This window comes from Anthonomus grandis, chromosome 3 (genome assembly GCF_022605725.1).
Source record: "Anthonomus grandis grandis chromosome 3, icAntGran1.3, whole genome shotgun sequence".
Classification (NCBI taxonomy): domain Eukaryota; kingdom Metazoa; phylum Arthropoda; class Insecta; order Coleoptera; family Curculionidae; genus Anthonomus; species Anthonomus grandis.
This window is the reverse complement of record NC_065548.1, coordinates 34,800,239-34,818,030: the sequence shown is the minus strand read 5'-3', so window position 1 is coordinate 34,818,030 and position 17,792 is coordinate 34,800,239. Positions and strand designations below refer to the sequence as shown.

Sequence of the window (17,792 nt, the reverse complement as noted above, 5' to 3'; positions counted from 1 at the left end):
TTTTTAAGATTTATATATAATATAATAGTTTATTACCTTTATATTTAATATTGACTTAATATGTTCTATCTCAAAGATCTATTGACCTCTGAGCTCGTTTCTTCTTTTAAATATCCTACCTATCTTTATTATGAATATTGAATTTGAGACGAATGAAAAAACCTGTTTATTTAATATAAACACCTAATTTGAACCAACGTTTTGGCAGTTATACCTATTACTGTTATCAAGGTAAATAAAATAAAATGAAATACAAATATATAAAAATATACTTCTCTTTCATAATCTCTCGCCTGCAATTTTTTTTTTATAAAACAGGTTCTTAATACTAAAATAGTTAGAATATCTCAGCTCCTGGGTATATGAAAAAATCTAATATACCTCAAGTAAATTAATGTATTGTAAGTAAATTACATTACATACATTAAATGGCAACAGCCAAACTTAAAACTAAATCTTTAATACATATAAAGCGCTTGTAATAATATGTATTTTCTAAAAAAATCTGTAAATGAATAAAAATATAGAATATCATAAATGTAGATACAGTGTGAATCCTTTTAAATTTGAAATATAGAAATTAACGTTTTAAAAATTTTAGAATTTGAAATTAAGTAGCTTTAAATTCTCAAAGAATGAACACAATGGCCTAATTAAAGGAAATAAGTTGGACAAGTTATATTGTTCAAGTAGAAGAAACAGTAAAATATTTTTATAATATGCTTAACATGTGCACTTTTTAATTTCCAATAGAATTTCTATTTCTAGGAAAAAAATTAGTCTTATCGCGGATTTTCCATAGAAAAAAGTGATTTAGTTAGGTACATCTACTTAATATAATTATCGGGTAATATAATTATATAGATTTACTTACCATAGTATAATATAAAAAATAAAAAAAACTTTCTAGATTCTGCATTTAAATAATACACAGGGATATATAGATAAGTATAATATATATTTCAATTTTCTGGTCATTAAAACATACAAAAAAATAAACATGCTTTTAGTGTAGGTACAGTGTGTATTATGAGCTTAAATAACTTAAAAGCAAAACAATATCTATATATAGATAATATTTCAATATCTGTAAAAAAATGAGAGTTTATAACTTTTATATATATTGTATATACTTTTATATATCTATTTATATATCTATATATCTATATATACTTTTATATATCTATATATCTATGTATATTACACTAGAAATATTAACCAGTTCCAATTTAATTTTAACTTAAATAGTACTATTTTGCAGAACATTTTTGAAATCAAAGACTTATTAGGTATAATTTTTGATTCTAAATAATAAACATAACATAAACATGGTGAATCTTAATTAGAAACTATAAAAATAATTTACGTATTTATATTTCTATAACAATATATGTATATATACTGGGTGAGACAGAAAAAAATGGAACACTAAATAACTTTGTTACTTTTTAAGACAAACCAATGAAATTTGGTATATCGATAAAATAGTTAAAAAAACATCTTTTGACATATTCTATTGTTTTCCATCACTTTAATTCCGATTTAACAGGAAATGATACTAACTTTCTTATTTTAAATGGGACACTTGGTATATTATTATGTATTTCGATAAAAAATAATATTCTGAAAACAATGATACTGTATTTTCTATTTTTATACTCATAGAAAAAATAATTTTTTAAAATTTAAAATAGGGTGCCATGAATGCGTTCAAAGTTGAACGTATTCTCTTTGATATGATTTTCTTTTAAATCGGTTGATAAATATGCCCATTAAAAGACAAAAACTAAGTCACATAAATAAACGCATTTAATGAATAAAACTAGCGTGAGTTGCAAGTGTTGTGAGTTAGTCTTTTTCTTCTTATGGGCTTATTTATCAACCGATTTAAAAGATAATCATCACAAATTATTGGGAAAAAGAAACCACTTTTCAAAAGTTGTTGTTCCCAATAATGTGCTATTTAAAAAAATTAAGTAGATGCCAAAATTAATGATTTGGACAGTGTAAATAGGCGTGTAAAAGATTTAAGTCTATTATTTAATTATCTTTAAACGTCTACGTTATCTTATTTACGGAACGAAGACGAAATATAATTAAAATAGAACTTCATTACAGGTAATTTCGTTTGATTTAGTAATTATCATTAAATTGGAAAGATTTGGTTCATATAGTTTTTGGGTAACGTTTTTTGTCTTACATTTGTGAATAAACTACAAACTTTCATTTTTTGGGGCGTTGCCATAGATCGCACTCTGTAAAGGATAGAAAAAGGTGAAGCTGCTTTTAATAGATATTTTTGCGAAGAATACATTGGCGCTATTTAAAAGAAATACCCGTTACCCGTCAATTTTTGATTTTACAATATACATTATCTCGGGACAACATAATTTCTTTTTATTATATTTATCAAAATAATACCCATAAGGGTAAGCCGTTTCAAGCTAGGGTATTAAATGATTCTCAAACGACCTTAAAATAAATTATTAAATGCTTTTGCTTATGTAGCAATGGCAAAAAAAACACACTTTATAATGTAAAAAAAATTTTACAGTTATAGTTATTTTTAAAAAATATGAAGTTTTTTTTTTCATAAAATATGATAAGATTCTCTATGAAGAAGTCAACATTCAAAGTTAAGTGAATATAGATAATATGTATTAGAGGAAAAGGCAACAATATCGCAACGCCGCTAATAGATTATACTTTAAAATATAAATATAATTATATGTGGTCAGCCAGTCCAAAGATGTTAATTATTTTACCATGTAGTCCGCCTTTTCGCGCTACTATCCACAAGATTTTAAAGTACAATTTCGCTCCGTATTCCCCCATCATCGAACCAGACTCGAGGCACTCTTTCCAATAATCCTCATTCGTCTTCTTGTGCTACACGCGAGCGTTGTGTTGTGTTTTCGTCAGCCTCGACGACGAGATTAATTACGCGTAAGTACATAATTATATTGCATAAAATTAAAAAGTAAACTCCTTTTAGCATGGGGAAACATAAGAGAAGACATCGGTCTTCTAGTAGTGAATCGGATAGCGATTCAAAACATAAAAAACTGCATAAAAGACTTGCTAAATTAGAATCTCTTCTTAAAAAACGATCGAGGTCACGCTCACGATCCCGTTTCCCAGCGGAACGGACGAAGCGTCAAGACCGCTCGACTTCGGTCGGCCGTTCTCGCTCCCCCACTGTGGCTCGATCTAGACTTTCCACGCCTAGTCGGTCCGTGCGGCAAAAACAGGCTGACATTAGTCCGGTAATTTCAGATTTTAATAATAGTTCGAGTGTAGCCCAAGACCCGCGCGGCTTGGCAAGCACATTAGATTACGATGAGAGTATAGCCCATAGTCCAAGCGGCGTGGCATCTCCAACAGATGAACTATTAATTCACAATGATTATGACTTACCAGAGGAAGTTCTCAACATTTTGGGTGATGATCCGTCTATAAAGGATTCTGAACAAGTTAAAGTGCACCCTGCCTTAGCAAGTCGTTGGAGTAATATTTTAATAAAAGGACTGTCTGAGGCGGATACTGCTGGTATTTTACAAAAATACAAAATACCGGTTAATTGCCCGTTATTAGTTCCTCCAACACTAAACCCAGAATCATACGCTATTATTCCTCAAAACATTAGAAATGAGGATAATGCATATGTCCAATTTCAGACAAAATTAGGTATGGGCTTAGCTATCTTAGGGAAAAATATAGACGGCATCCTAAACGAAGCGGATAATATGCCTCCACTATGCAAAGAAGTCTTACTACCTGGTTTATCAGATACAGGGCGTCTTCTTACGAGCCTATTTTATGATTTAACCATGGCACGACGCTCTTTCATTTATCCTTATATGAATAAGGATACCAAGGAACTCCTAGAAAAATGTCCTCCCTCTGACCTCCTTTTTGGACCAGATATTTGCGAAAAAATTAAAGCAGCTAAGACTTTGCAAACGGCCAGCAAAGACATGAAGCCTATTCCCTCAACATCTGGGTTTAAAGCTCCTAGGGTCGCAGGTGGTTTTAGGAAAAAAGAGATGAAAGGGGAGGGGGCAGATAAAGGGAAACCATACAAAAATTTAAACCGGTATCGCCCTGCCCGTCAATCGAGGGAGACGGGACAGCAGAAAGGGCGAACCTCGAAGGACAACTTCAGAGAGAGATACAGAGGAAGGAAATAAACGAGGTATGTTTATACCGAACTGCTGGTCGACTTTCAAAGTTTTGCGAAAATTGGAAATTTATAACTTGAAATTCCATTATTTTAAGATGGATTAAAGGTTACGACATTCCCTTAAGCAAGCCGCCAATCCAAGCTAATCCCCCTAGATCTATATCTTTTACTAAAACAGATGAAGAATTTCTATCAAAGGAAATTGATAAATTACTAACACAGGGGGCGATTGTCAAGTGCGAGCCACTTTACGACCAATTTTTATCAAACTTTTTCTTAGCTGAAAAATCAAATGGGAAAAAGCGATTTATTCTCAATTTAAAACAATTCAATGTATTTGTCGAAGCTCCCCATTTTAAACTAGAAGATATTAGAACTGTTTTAAGGCTCATTCAGAAAGATTGGTTTCTAGTTTCCATTGATTTGAAAGACGCTTATTTTTTGGTTTCTATGTCAAATGAATATCGAAAATATTTGCGTTTCGTCTTTAAAAATCAATTATATGAATTTACGTGCCTACCCTTCGGCTTATCATCAGCGCCTCATGGATTTACTAAAATCCTTAAACCAGTTGTACAATATTTTAGAATGCAGAACATCATATGTGTAAATTATCTGGATGATTTTTTAATTTTTGGTGAAACTTTTACGGATTGTAAAATTAAATCTGAAAGAGTTATAAATATTCTAAAGTCTTTAGGTTTCATCATAAACCCAGAAAAAAGCATTTTGGTACCTTCAAAAAGGTGTATATTTTTAGGCTTCATTTTTGATACTAACTCCTTAAAAATAGAGCTTCCTTTAGAAAAAAGGGAAAATATTAAACACTGGATTTTATATTTTCAAGAAACTAATAAAACAAAAATCCGGAAATTTGCTCAATTTATAGGATTATTAATTTCAGCCTGTCCTGCAATAAAATATGGCTGGCTGTATACGAAATTATTCGAAAGGGAAAAATTAAAAGCTCTCCAGGAAAATGATATGAATTTTAATAAATTTATGATAATTCCTTCCTTATCAGATTTCTCATGGTGGTTGCAAAACATCGACTATTCTTATAACGATATCAAACAAGATTCCTTTAATTTAGAAATTTTCACAGACTCTTCACTTTCTGGATGGGGAATTTATTGTAATAATGAGGGAACTCATGGTTGGTGGACTTTTGAAGATAAAAAGAACCACATAAATTTCTTGGAACTTCAAGCTATTTTTATAGGTCTTAAATGTTTTGCTAGATCATTGAGAAATTGCAACATTTTGGTACGTTGTGACAATACAACAGCCGTGGCCTGTATAAATCGCATGGGCAGCGTAAAATACCCTAACCTGCACGATCTATCCAGAATGATTTGGCAGTGGTGCGAGCAACGCAATTTATGGGTTTTTGCATCCTATATTAATACCAAGGACAACTGGAAGGCAGACTTAGAGTCGCGAGCTTTACAATCCGAGACTGAATGGTCTTTAGCTAATTATGCATTTGATCGTATTACTCGAAGGTTCGGGGTTCCAGATGTGGACTTATTTGCCTCCAGTAGTAATTTCAAATGTAGAAAATACATTTCTTGGCTAAGAGACCCAGGTGCCTATGCTTGCGATGCTTTCACCCTTTCATGGAAAAATTTACATTTTTATGCCTTCCCTCCATTCGCGGTAATTTTAAGGGTTTTACAAAAAATAATACAAGACAAGGCTGAGGGTATCTTAGTGGTACCGTATTGGCAATCTCAAGCATGGTATCCACTTTTCGTAAAACTTTGCGTCGAAGACCCCATTTTACTTGAACCACACCTCAATATTTTGGTTTGTCCTTTTAGCAAAAAGCCCCACCCATTATCTGCGAGTCTTACCTTGGTAGCCGCGAGACTATCCGGAAGTCTCTAATACTACAACAAGTACCGGAGTGTGCCATTGAGACAACATTACTCTCACTATCGGAGGCAACCATTAAAATATACGGAGTCACTTACAAACTTTGGTGGGAGTTTTGTAAAGAACAAAATCTCAACATGTTTGAAGCAAATATAAAAGAGGTAATACTGTTTTTACAGAATGTTTTAAGTAAATCCCAGAATTTATATGGTACATTTAACTCTCACAGAGCAGCACTATCTTTAATTTTGCCTATTAAAATAGGAGAGAACCCAATAATTAAACGGTTTATGAAGGGCGTTTTAAGGATGAGGCCCCAAACACCTCGTTATAATTCTATTTGGGATCCAAAAACTATTTTTGATTATTTCGACAAAAATCCTGCCGAGAATTTAAAACAGTTATCTTATAAGTTGGTCACTCTTTTAGTACTGGCCACAGGTCAAAGGCTACAAACCATTAGCCTTATTAGAGTTCCAAATATTAGACCTTACAAAGGAGGACTTCAAATTCTAATTGAAGATAGAATTAAAACGTCCGGTGTAAATGTAAAACAACCTTGCCTTCATTTACCAAAATTTGAAGAATTGCCAAATCAATGCGTTGTCTCTTGCTTACATCAATACTTGAAACTTACAGAGAATCTGAGGAATAAAGATAGTGACTATCTATTTATAACCATTCAAAAGCCACATAAGACTGCTTCAAAACCAACCCTCAGTCGTTGGGTAAAATGTACCTTAGATCTAGCTGGTATTGATACGAATATATTTACATCGCACTCAGGAAGGCATGCTTCGACATCTTCAGCCCGAAGAGCTGGCGTATCGATAGATCTTATTAAAGATTCTGCTGGATGGAGCAAAAGTTCGAGTACCTTTGCGAAGTTTTATGATCGGCCTCTAATAGAAAGAGACCAATTTGCTTTTAGTATTTTTAACAGTTAATTTGTTATTTTGTTTATATTTTGTTTATTCTGTCTACACTTAAATTTTTTGCTGCACATGTAAATGTATATTTTTATTTAACATATGCATTTATGCGAATATTTTAATTTAAAATTAAGTTGCAGACTGGATTTAAGCTGTAAGCATTTAATCTATATATATGGAAGTTTTGTCAAATAAAATAGGTCTTCTATATACACATTTTGGGATTTGATATGATTATGATGTTTTAATTCATAACCTTGATTAATCTTTAAACATCCTACATGGTAAAATAATTAACATCTTTGGACTGGCTGACGACATATAATTTAACGATCAAATGAACTTACCTGAAGTTCGATCGAAATTATATTAGTCAGCCAGTCCAAAGATGTTAATCTCCCTCCCAACCACACCCGAAGGTTATGAATCAAAAACTATAGGACTACTTTTAACAGAATGAGGATTATTGGAAAGAGTGCCTCGAGTCTGGTGCGATGATGGGGGAATACGGAGCGAAATTGTACTTTAAAATCTTGTGGATAGTAGCGAGAAAAGGCGGACTACATGGTAAAATAATTAACATCTTTGGACTGGCTGACTAATATAATTTCGATTGAACTTCAGGTAAGTTCATTTGATCGTTAAATTACCGTTTATGAACTCTTTGTGCATTTTTTTAACGTACTTTATTAGAATAAAGACATTTATCTAATAAAAAGCATTTTTATGGAAATAAAAATTCTTAAAATCATTATATATTTCTTAATAAGTTTTTATTACTATACGTTTTTGGCGACGGTTGTCCCTTGATGATGTTGTGACAGTAACGGTATTTACTTGTGGTCGGTTTAAATCGCATTTGTCCCATGATGCGGCATAAACGACACAAGTTTTTACCATCGTAACAGTTCACAAAAACACCGAAATGACTCAACCTTTTTCCTTTTTCAAACAAAAGCTAAAGAAAAAACCCAGAACTTCACAAATGTTGGATGTAAACACAAAGCCGTTTGTCAAGTTGACATTTCGTAAGATGACAACAGCTTTTACGTGCGGTGTGGTTATTAATAAGAATATTAATAATTGTTTTGCTTAGAAGATGTCATTTGTGCGCTTAAAATAACATATATCTATTCCTACTTTTTATTTTTAATCCAAAATCTAACATCAATAAATTAAATTAACATTGTTATAGGTGTTGACAGGTAGCTGAAAATTTCCTTTGTTGAAAATGCGTGTAAACTTGACAACAGAGAATTGATGAATATGTTTGTAAACAAAACATGAAGGGAGCCTCTGTGCACACGTTGAAATAAAAGTTGTTGTTTACTTATTTTCAATGTTCTAAGAGTTTAAAAATAGTGATTTCATATTATCACTTTCATTACTAAATAATAACATACAGAATAGAAAGAAAAATTGTGTTTTTTTTTCACTCAATTATAAATGACCAGCATACGATATAACCACCGAACAATAACAAGACTAGAAGTCCCACTCTCGGTCGGGTGTTTGAAGTAGCGCTCTCAAATACGAGCCGCCGATCGCAAAAAAACCACGCAAGTGTTCAGCCATAGAGTAATTAAAAGTATGTTTAATATTCATTTCTCTTTGTGTTCAGCTGTGTCGGCTTGTACGAGGGTAATGCCAAAGTTTACTGAATAAAATACAAGTTGCTTCACTCGGCGAAAAACCTTTTATCTTTCGGTGTCAAAGGCAGGCCGCCGAGCTCCTCGCCGACGGGGAACTAGCAAAAAATGTAAAGGGGAATTCTGGTAAAAGATACCTATTATTTTACGAGTTTCGTCTAATTCGAACTTTAGGGGAAGACGGAGCACGATTTTATAATAACTTTATTATCTGGAATAAAATTATTATGTAATGTACCTACTTGGAAAAAATATGTAAATTGATAATACTATAAATTATTTGTTTTTATAACGACCAAACTAAATAAATTTTACATTATCAAAGTTTACCTAATTCAAGAACTAAATGGTTAAATTTTTTTTGTTAATAATTAGGTACTTAGGTATCTTATTAAAGGTTGTTTTGGTACGACTGGTTTCATTAGGATTTATTTTTAAATCAAAGTCAAAAGTTTGTGTGAAAAAATGCATATATTACTGTTACTAAATTTAACAACTAAAGATAGACATAACTATTAAGTAATGACATGTTTGAATTTTAAATGATTGATTACTACACTTTTTGACGTTTTTGTTATTTTTTCAGACTAATAATAGCATTACCAAAGACATTATAAGTAATAAACGTAATGTTTCATTCATAGCCAGCCCAATAATGTGGAATTTTATTGTTTTAAAATTAGTAGTGAGAGAGAAAAGGATGGAGAAAGGATTGTGTAGTGTACAAATAATTTTCTATATCTATACGTGTTTGTTTCGTCGCTCTTGTGCAATTTTAAATAGAGGCGAAAAATGTCATTACATAATTAATTAACCGTAATATTTTTCATGTGACGACGCTGGTGGTAAAAATACAAAAGTCTTTTGCTGTTTAAACGTAAACAAATAAACTTACCGATGAAATTTGGATTTTAATGCTCTACTCTCTTTACTACACAAGAATGCACCATGATCGTTTATTTTGGCATTAATTTTCTCCAAAAAAGTACGAAAACAAGAAAAAACTGATAAAACACACTCTAAACACAAAATACACCCTTAGACTCAATAATTTAAAGCGTTTTTGTTTTAATTCCTTGGCAACATCGCTCGAGATTCATTCATTCATAATTTTTGACAGAACTCGAAAAATAGTAAAACGTGCGTAAGACTGTAGCGCAACGTTGCCGAAGTGACTAAATTTTTTAATGCTCCAAGATATTTTTGTTTGGACTGCTGCTTTTATTAATATTTTTGCTTTTATATTAAGTAGATTTTTCTATGAATTTTATTAATTTTCGATTAGTTTTTTTTCATTATAAGCTCAGTTATGTTTCCGACTCAAATAACCTTTAAAAGGTATTACATTTTTTATTACTTAAAAAGCGGATAAATAGCTTTGGCAAAAGTGCAATATTGTAAAAGAAGGACAAAAGATAGTAAAGAGGAAAATATATTTTGCCATTTAAAAATGTAAACAATGCAGTCCCTTAAGCTGGATTTATACAGACAAATAAAGTAAAATAAGAAATAAAATAAAAATAAAATAAGAGTTAAATGTACAAAAGTTCCATAACGCATTTAAATAGCAAAATAATATAATAAAATAAGAAGTTGACCAAAATCCAACTTTCATATTTTATTTTATGTGAAACTCAAGACAGAGAGGTACTATAACCTGGCATATAATTGGTTACCCTTATTTCTTATTCGTTATTTTAATTGCCTGTTTTTGTGAAACGTTGAAGAGTGGACTTTGACGACAAACGGATGACATTTTTTTATAGGCTTTTGGTACAACAAGGTATAAACTCATAGCAAATTGTGTATATTCATTTGTGTACCTGCTTCCCCGAGGAGACTTGTTCAGAAAAGATAGCTGACTCTTAAGGAATGCACAAGAATCTGCTGGGTAGTTGTCATCTTGGAATTTTTGAACATCGTCCAAAGTAACTCCTACTTCCAGGGATCTTTTTGCGTGAGAGCCTTCCTTTTCCAGAGTTTTAATTTCTTTTCTTAATTGAATTTTTCTTGGAGTTATTGCCGAAATCTTCATTGACGTTTGACAGAACTTATCTTGAAAGTAAAATTTATTTTAGATATACGATACCTGTTTTAATACAACATCAAAATTTAACTCAAAACAAGATCAAAATAATTTAAAAAAATTTAAGGTAATGTTTTTTGGAATTTATTGAACTTTACCCAAACTGAAATAATAAAATCTAACAAAAAATATAGATTTTTTTACTCAGGAGCTAAAAAACTATTATAGGGGTAGCGTCGTATTCATTATTAAATTACCAGGTTTTTCTTAATTTTTATTGTACTTTAAGTAAAACATTTAAGTATAGTGCAAGTGTAATTGTTTTGCATATTATAAAAAAGTTCACAGTGCCAATTCTTTCACTTACCTATATTATTACATACATCCGTCTGGACAGAAACATTAACCTGCATCGGAGTGTCAGTTTTCACGGAAACGTCACTGAATTCCTTCCTTAATGTGTGACTTGCAATGATGTAAGAATTATTTGTGCCTGGAAAAATAGTACGTAAATTTGTAAATAATTCTGATTTCCCTATATACCAAAAAATTGCAAATAATAAAAGGTACCTTCTATTATACATATTGCCATTATAAGTGCACAAATTAGAAGAAAACATAAAACATACTTGTCGATGCTCTGGTCAGGAACAATGTAGGAATTGCGTCGGGTCTAAGACGTTGATTTGAAGGGGACATAAAGCTGCTCTCCGCAAAATGCAAACTACAGATATTAACCCTTTTATAACATTGTTCCGGAGTAAGATCGGCATATCTATGTTCGCCAGTAAATCCAAAAATACCTTTCTAGAGTTGGCACCTATAATCCATTTTTTATTTTAATTTAAAAAAAGAAACAGGAACCAGATCATAAAGTAACTAGGAATGCAATCATGAATTTAATAAACAACTAATTCCAATGTACTTACCTATTTTCATTTTTCGGACATCTAAAAAACATTAAACCACTTCCACGCTTTGTAAAACAAATTTGTAAAACTGTCTACCGAACAATAAGTCGACATTTTAATATAATAGATTATAATAATTTGCCAGTCCACTGAGTCCACCCGGTACAACTAGTAATAAAACGCTCGCACATCAAAACGATTTAAACTCTACTCACTGTGTAACCCAACAGATTCGATTGTAGGAGCGTCGCCCGGCAAATGAAGTGAGGGGCGGTGAATAGGTAATTCGGCGCGTGGAGCCGAGTGAAGCAACTTGTATTTTATTCAGTAAACTTTGGTAATGCAGACAGTTAACGGCGCGTTAGTCATCAAAATAAAATAAAGGTTCACTTACCGGGGTGTTTCAAAACAATCAAACTATGTAATTAATATTATTGTGACCCATTCTGTTTTAGTTGTAGGTATTTAAATAAAAAAGAAAATATTTTAAACTGTTTAATTGATTGAAGATCATAAATTGAAGATCATAATTATAACATATCCTAAATTATTATATTATACATTACATGCATACATATAACTAAAAAATAAGAAAAACGACATTAACAGTAATCTTAATCTGTTTCATTGCAGAATAATACTTGTTCTACACTTGTTTGTGTTGCTTTTGTTTCTTTTAATCTTCTAGCCTCACCTGAAATATTAATTTTCTTATTTTATCTTAACAATAATGTTTTATAACAAATTGTTACAATTCATCAAATAAATCAAGGTAAATTTATCTGTATAAAAAATGAACACACTTACTAGTTTCTCCGCTATTTTGCCATAAATTTTTTGACGGGACAGCGTTATACAGCAGATTTGTTCTTACGGTATTACGCATTAAGGTTTCTTGAGGAAAATGTAATTCGCAGACTCTTAATTTATTACTACATTCTTCATAAGTATACCGGAGTCATATTGGTATACTTATGATTATTAACAAATCCCAAAGCCTGCTTCCAAAGTTGACATTTAGAAATATCATTTATAATTTCTTTTATACTGATACATATGGAAAAAAATTATTATTATTATTATTGTCTCTAATTTTAATAATATTATTACCCTCTATTATGCATAAAATATAAATATTAAAAAAATTATCATTCAAAACTATACGATTATACTAAAACGATTCTATAAATTCTTACCTATGTTCATTCCTGGGCCACCGAAATAATGATATTTCTGTCCCTTCTCTAGTCAAACATCCATTAACACAACACATTCGTGGCATTTTATCAGAATCCTTAATAAAATCCCTAATAAAACCAAATCGCAAAACAATCGCTATAACGTTCTAGCACAATATAGTTCTACCTACAAATAGCTGCTCTGTGAGACAACTGTTATACTACTTTAAATATGCTATATCAGACAGCCGGTATATGCATTTCGCCCGGGAGCGACTTCGAGAGACTTAAAAAGACTAGTGTCCGATATTCGAGTGAGATAGGCATAAGAAGAGGCGGAGCGTTAAGTGAACCTTCTAGTCTTGTTATTGTTCGGTGATATAACCTAGAAAAGGGATAGCAAACACTAGTTGATACTGGAGCATAAAAACTGTTAGGAACAACTGCCCAGGCTGGAGCTCTCCAAACACTTTAGGGCAGCCCGCCCTTCAGAAAGGGAAAAACAATACTAAGCCACACCAGGCAACAACTCCGAAAAGTAACAGTGCTCAGAAGCCACGCGCTCTTCAGAAAACACCTACACGGACTCAGTAGAAAGTTGCTGTGAAACGGAAAGTAGATACACCGCTGTGTAGAAGCTGTGAGGAAGAGGAAGAAACTACTCTTCACCTTCTATGCTTCTGCGAAGCATTCAACCAGACCAGGGCGACAACCCTGGGCGAACTCAAACCCTCACCGGAAAGGATAAGAACTTCACCATTGCCCATTTATGGGGCACAATAGAATTGCAATAAAGCAGACCGCAGTGCAAGAAACCAAGTGGTACCACCCAGCGGGAAAGTTTTAGTGGGTAACCGGTCATGGAGTCCGACACTACCGGGGGTTCAAGAACTACCGATGTTGATAAAGAATGTCTTCGCCGAAAAAAAAAGTATGATACATCATTTTAAAAGGAATACAATCTCTTATCTAATCAAACCGAAAAAAATAAAATTGGTTGGCGTATAAGCAAATAGTTAGAAAAAATGTGTGGTATAAAAGATATTTCGCCAACTTAAACTTTGGTAGGTCAAATGGTCACATTATTTTAAATAGCAAACAATTTTCCATCTTACTTCTCCAAACAAATTAATACAAGTTAAAGCGATTTACCAGTAAAAATGTGTGGTAATAAACAGCTCATTGAGTCCAAATATTCTTGTGTGGATGAAAATGGTGTTGGGATACTAAACGAAAATTATTTGTATTTGCAACAAGTTGGAACTTCCTCTCACTACGCTTTGACAGTTCAAGAGTAGCTTAATGAACAATTTCCAGGATTGTGAACTGGGAGGCATGGTGTAATTAAATAGCCCGCACGGTCGCCAGACTTAACACCACTAAATTTCATTTGTGTTTGGGAATTTCATTTGGGGTGTATTTAAAAAGCAAACTACTAATGACCTAAAGGTAATCTCTATCACACTATAGGATAGCTATTTGATATACCAAAGTATGACGTCGATAAAATATTCATTATTACCCGATATTAGCTCACTGTTAGCTGGTCAATCGATTTAGTTTTTTTTGGCACTGTAGAATAGGCATTTTAATTCGGTTCACAATTATGTGTTACACGGTGGGGGTTCCCATTCCATTTCACATATCAAAGTGAGGTTAGCTAGAGGTGACTGACAGAACTTTGTCAAATGTAAAATTAAACGTCCTTATGTTTATATAGATTGACGTTTTTTTAAAGTGTGTATTAAGGGTTTTGAAATGAAAGCATATGTATATAATTTTTTTCATTTAGTAGATTCAAAAAAATATATATTAGAAAAAATTAAGTTTTTATTTTAATAAAAAGTTTCATTCTCCTATTAAACTTTTATTTATACAGGGTGTTCATTTGAAAACTTCCCACCACGATTTTATCAAAAACCACTGTTAAAAAAAAACGCCGAAATACGTCAAAAGGTTTGTCAAGGGGGACAACTTTCTAACCTAAAATTACTTCACCCCCTTTCACCCGTTGCCCGCAGGGTCATCCCCTTAAAAATTTTAAATGGCAAGGGGTATCGAGTAATAGCTTGTTTAAAAGGTCTTTTGAAGTCTTTTATTTTGCGTTTGATTTTTTTAAATCGGTCGATTCGTTTTCGAGAAAATTAGAAAAATCTTTGTTTATCTTAATTTGTTCAGATAGAAAACAAAAACATGAAAATATCAGTTTTTATTTCAATAAGTGTTCAAAATGTTGCCCGTTTTTAGCCAAACAATGATAAAGGCGATGTTCAAATTCCTGACGGACATTTTCAAAAACATGTTGTGGGATATCATGGCAGCAGTCGATGATGCGTTGACAAAGTTCATCCAAACTTTTAGGTTGGGAAGTAAACACAATAGATTTCAAATGACCCCATAGAAAAAAGTCTAACGGCGTTATATCAGGAGATCTAGCAGGCCATTTTATAGGCCCCCTTCGCCCCATCCATTTATCTGGAAACTCGTCATCTAGCCATTGCCGAACAGGAAGAACATAGTGAGGAGGAGCGCCGTCTTGCTGGAAATATATTTCAGCCTCATCAAGTATAGGGTTTCCATTATCATCGATTTGGTTTTCAATGGATTCAGTGATAAGTGGATTGATGGTATTTTCCAACATATCCAAATAAATGTCTCCATTTAAATTTCCGTTGATAAATAATGGCCCAATCACTTTATTTCCTAAAATGCCTGCCCATACATTAATTTTTTGAGGGTACTGGGTATGCTCTTCTACAAATGCATAAGGATTTAAATTGCTCCAATATCTACAGCTATGCTTATTAACAAATCCATTTAGATAAAATGTGTATTTATCGCTAAAGCAGATATTCTTTACATGAAAAGTATTATCATTAATCGCTTCAGTCATTTTTTCACAAAACTCAACTCGCCTATCGAAATCGTCTTCGGTTAACTCTTGCAATATTTTCATTTTGAATGGATGAAATTAATGAAGTTTGGTAACTGTGTGAACAGAGCCTAATGAAATACCAGTGGCAGCAACAATTTTGCGTAATGATGTATTAGGAATTATTCCACAAAATGACCCAAAATTTCAACTTGAGCGGCTTCATCCAAAGTTCGCCGATGATCACGTTTTTTATTTGCAATAGTTTGCCGAGCACATTGATTTTGGGCACCATAAATAAGAATAATTTCCACTCTTTCGGTTAGTGTGTAAACCATTTTGGAAGTAAAATCTTCAATTCAATAAATAAATTTTCACTATTCCAAGACTCACAAATGTAACTGACGGAAAAATAAATTCTTTATTTTCCTTAGCAACTATAAATAACTAAGCAGGTATAACAATAAATACAGTTCGCCCAGGATATCTGTGTTGATGAAAAGAATGCGGAAAAAAATTCAGGTTGTTATTTAGGTTTTTCCACGTCTAATCTTCGGAATTGCTGTTTATGTTGGTAGTTTCCGTTTTAAATTATAAACCAATTGTAGATTTGGCAAACCCTAACGGGCAACATTTTGAACATTTATTGAAATAAAAACTAATATTTTCATGTTTTTGTTTTCTATCTGAACAAATTAAGATAAACAAAGATTTTTCTAATTTTCTCGAAAACGAATCGACCGATTTAAAAAAAATCAAACGTCAAAATAAAAGACTTCGAAAGACCTTTTAAACAAGCTATTACTCTATACCTCTTGCTATTTAAATTTTTAAGGGGATGACCCTGGGGGGCAGAGGGTGATAGGGGGTAAAGTAATTTTAGGTTAGAAAGTTGTCCCCCTTGACAAACCTTTTGACGTATTTCGGCGTTTTTTTTTAAACAGTGGTTTTCGATAAATCCGTGGTGGGAAGTTTTGAAATGAACACCCTGTATATAATTTTAATACCCAACTAATAATTTTAATCCAAATATTTTTTTTGCTTTTTATATCATTTATTATGAATTATAGTTGGTAGTATTATACCTCATTGTAAAGACGAAAAATTGAGAAATGTATCAATATTAAAAAAACAGTGTTTTACTTAAAAAACACTCAGTTAATTACTAACAAAATGACACTTCTAATTTTTTTTAAAGCACACCAAAAATGCAAAAATGAAAAAAAAAAATTATATGCAAAAATATCTATCCAAAGCAGTTTTCACCATTTATAATAAATTTAATTAAAATATTAAAGTGGCTCTTTAAAATCGTGATATAGGAAAATATTATTTGGCAATTATTCAATCTATGGCTACAAAAGGAATTCGGATCAATATTTTCTACGTTGTTGAGAGCTTAATTGCAAATGAAGGATTGAGCTGAGCGGGAAGGTAATTTAAATTAAACATTGTATAAACCTAAGAAATATTTAAATACATTTTGAGAAAATGTCACGCGAACGGGGTGTGTCGATTGGTTAAATCACACCTAATTGGTTGCTATGTGCGTTACTGTAGAAACATTTGTCTAGCGATTGGATAGAAATCCCGCGTGCTCCACATGGTCTTTGGTTGTATCTAAAAGTATTAGGCAGTGGTTTCTGTTATGTTCATGATTATACATTTGCATCATTCAAGATGCTTTTCCGATGTTTTAAAAATTCTGTACCTATTGTCACGAAACTCAGGAATACATTCTATGTCAGGAACATACTCTTTGTACTGACAAAGTCATCGCCATTAAAATCGTTACCGTTATCATTTTATTATTTCTAAGTAAAATAAAAAAACTGATTAAAGTGTCACGAAAAGCGAAAGTATCCATTCAGTAATTCTGGCTTATTCTTCCGCCCCAACGAACTTTCGAAAAGATTATAAACCCTATTCTTTTCCATTTAATCAAAAACCAATTTTTTTGCATTTAACTCTTCGTACTAGATTTTAATCTTTAAAACTATATCGACTCGGGAAGGTTGTATCATACAGGCTTATGCTTCTATGTAGTTGCTGTATTTTTCTGTTGTTTGTCTTGTTTGTCATCTTTATGTTTTTTTTTCTTCTGTATATATCTGTTTTACTAGGCTTGTGTTATTAGCTGTTCTTTCGGTCATGCTCTGGCAA

The 17,792-nt window shown here is 32.1% G+C and overlaps 1 protein-coding gene across 7 annotated transcripts in view; it reads left to right on the top strand.

Annotated features, from left to right (window-relative positions):
• LOC126734086 (centrosomal protein of 135 kDa-like) overlaps positions 1-17,792 on the top strand; it is a 437,952-nt gene that overhangs the window by 333,549 nt on the left and 86,611 nt on the right. Inside the window, exon 22 of one of the 7 annotated variants that reach the window (XM_050437602.1) lies at positions 8,189-8,217. The exons of the other annotated variants lie outside the window; for them this stretch is intronic. Coding sequence (XP_050293559.1) covers positions 8,189-8,202 — 14 coding nt within the window. The 3' untranslated portion in view covers positions 8,203-8,217. Of the gene's footprint in view, positions 1-8,188; positions 8,218-17,792 lie in introns of those variants that run through there. 7 annotated transcript variants of the gene reach the window in all.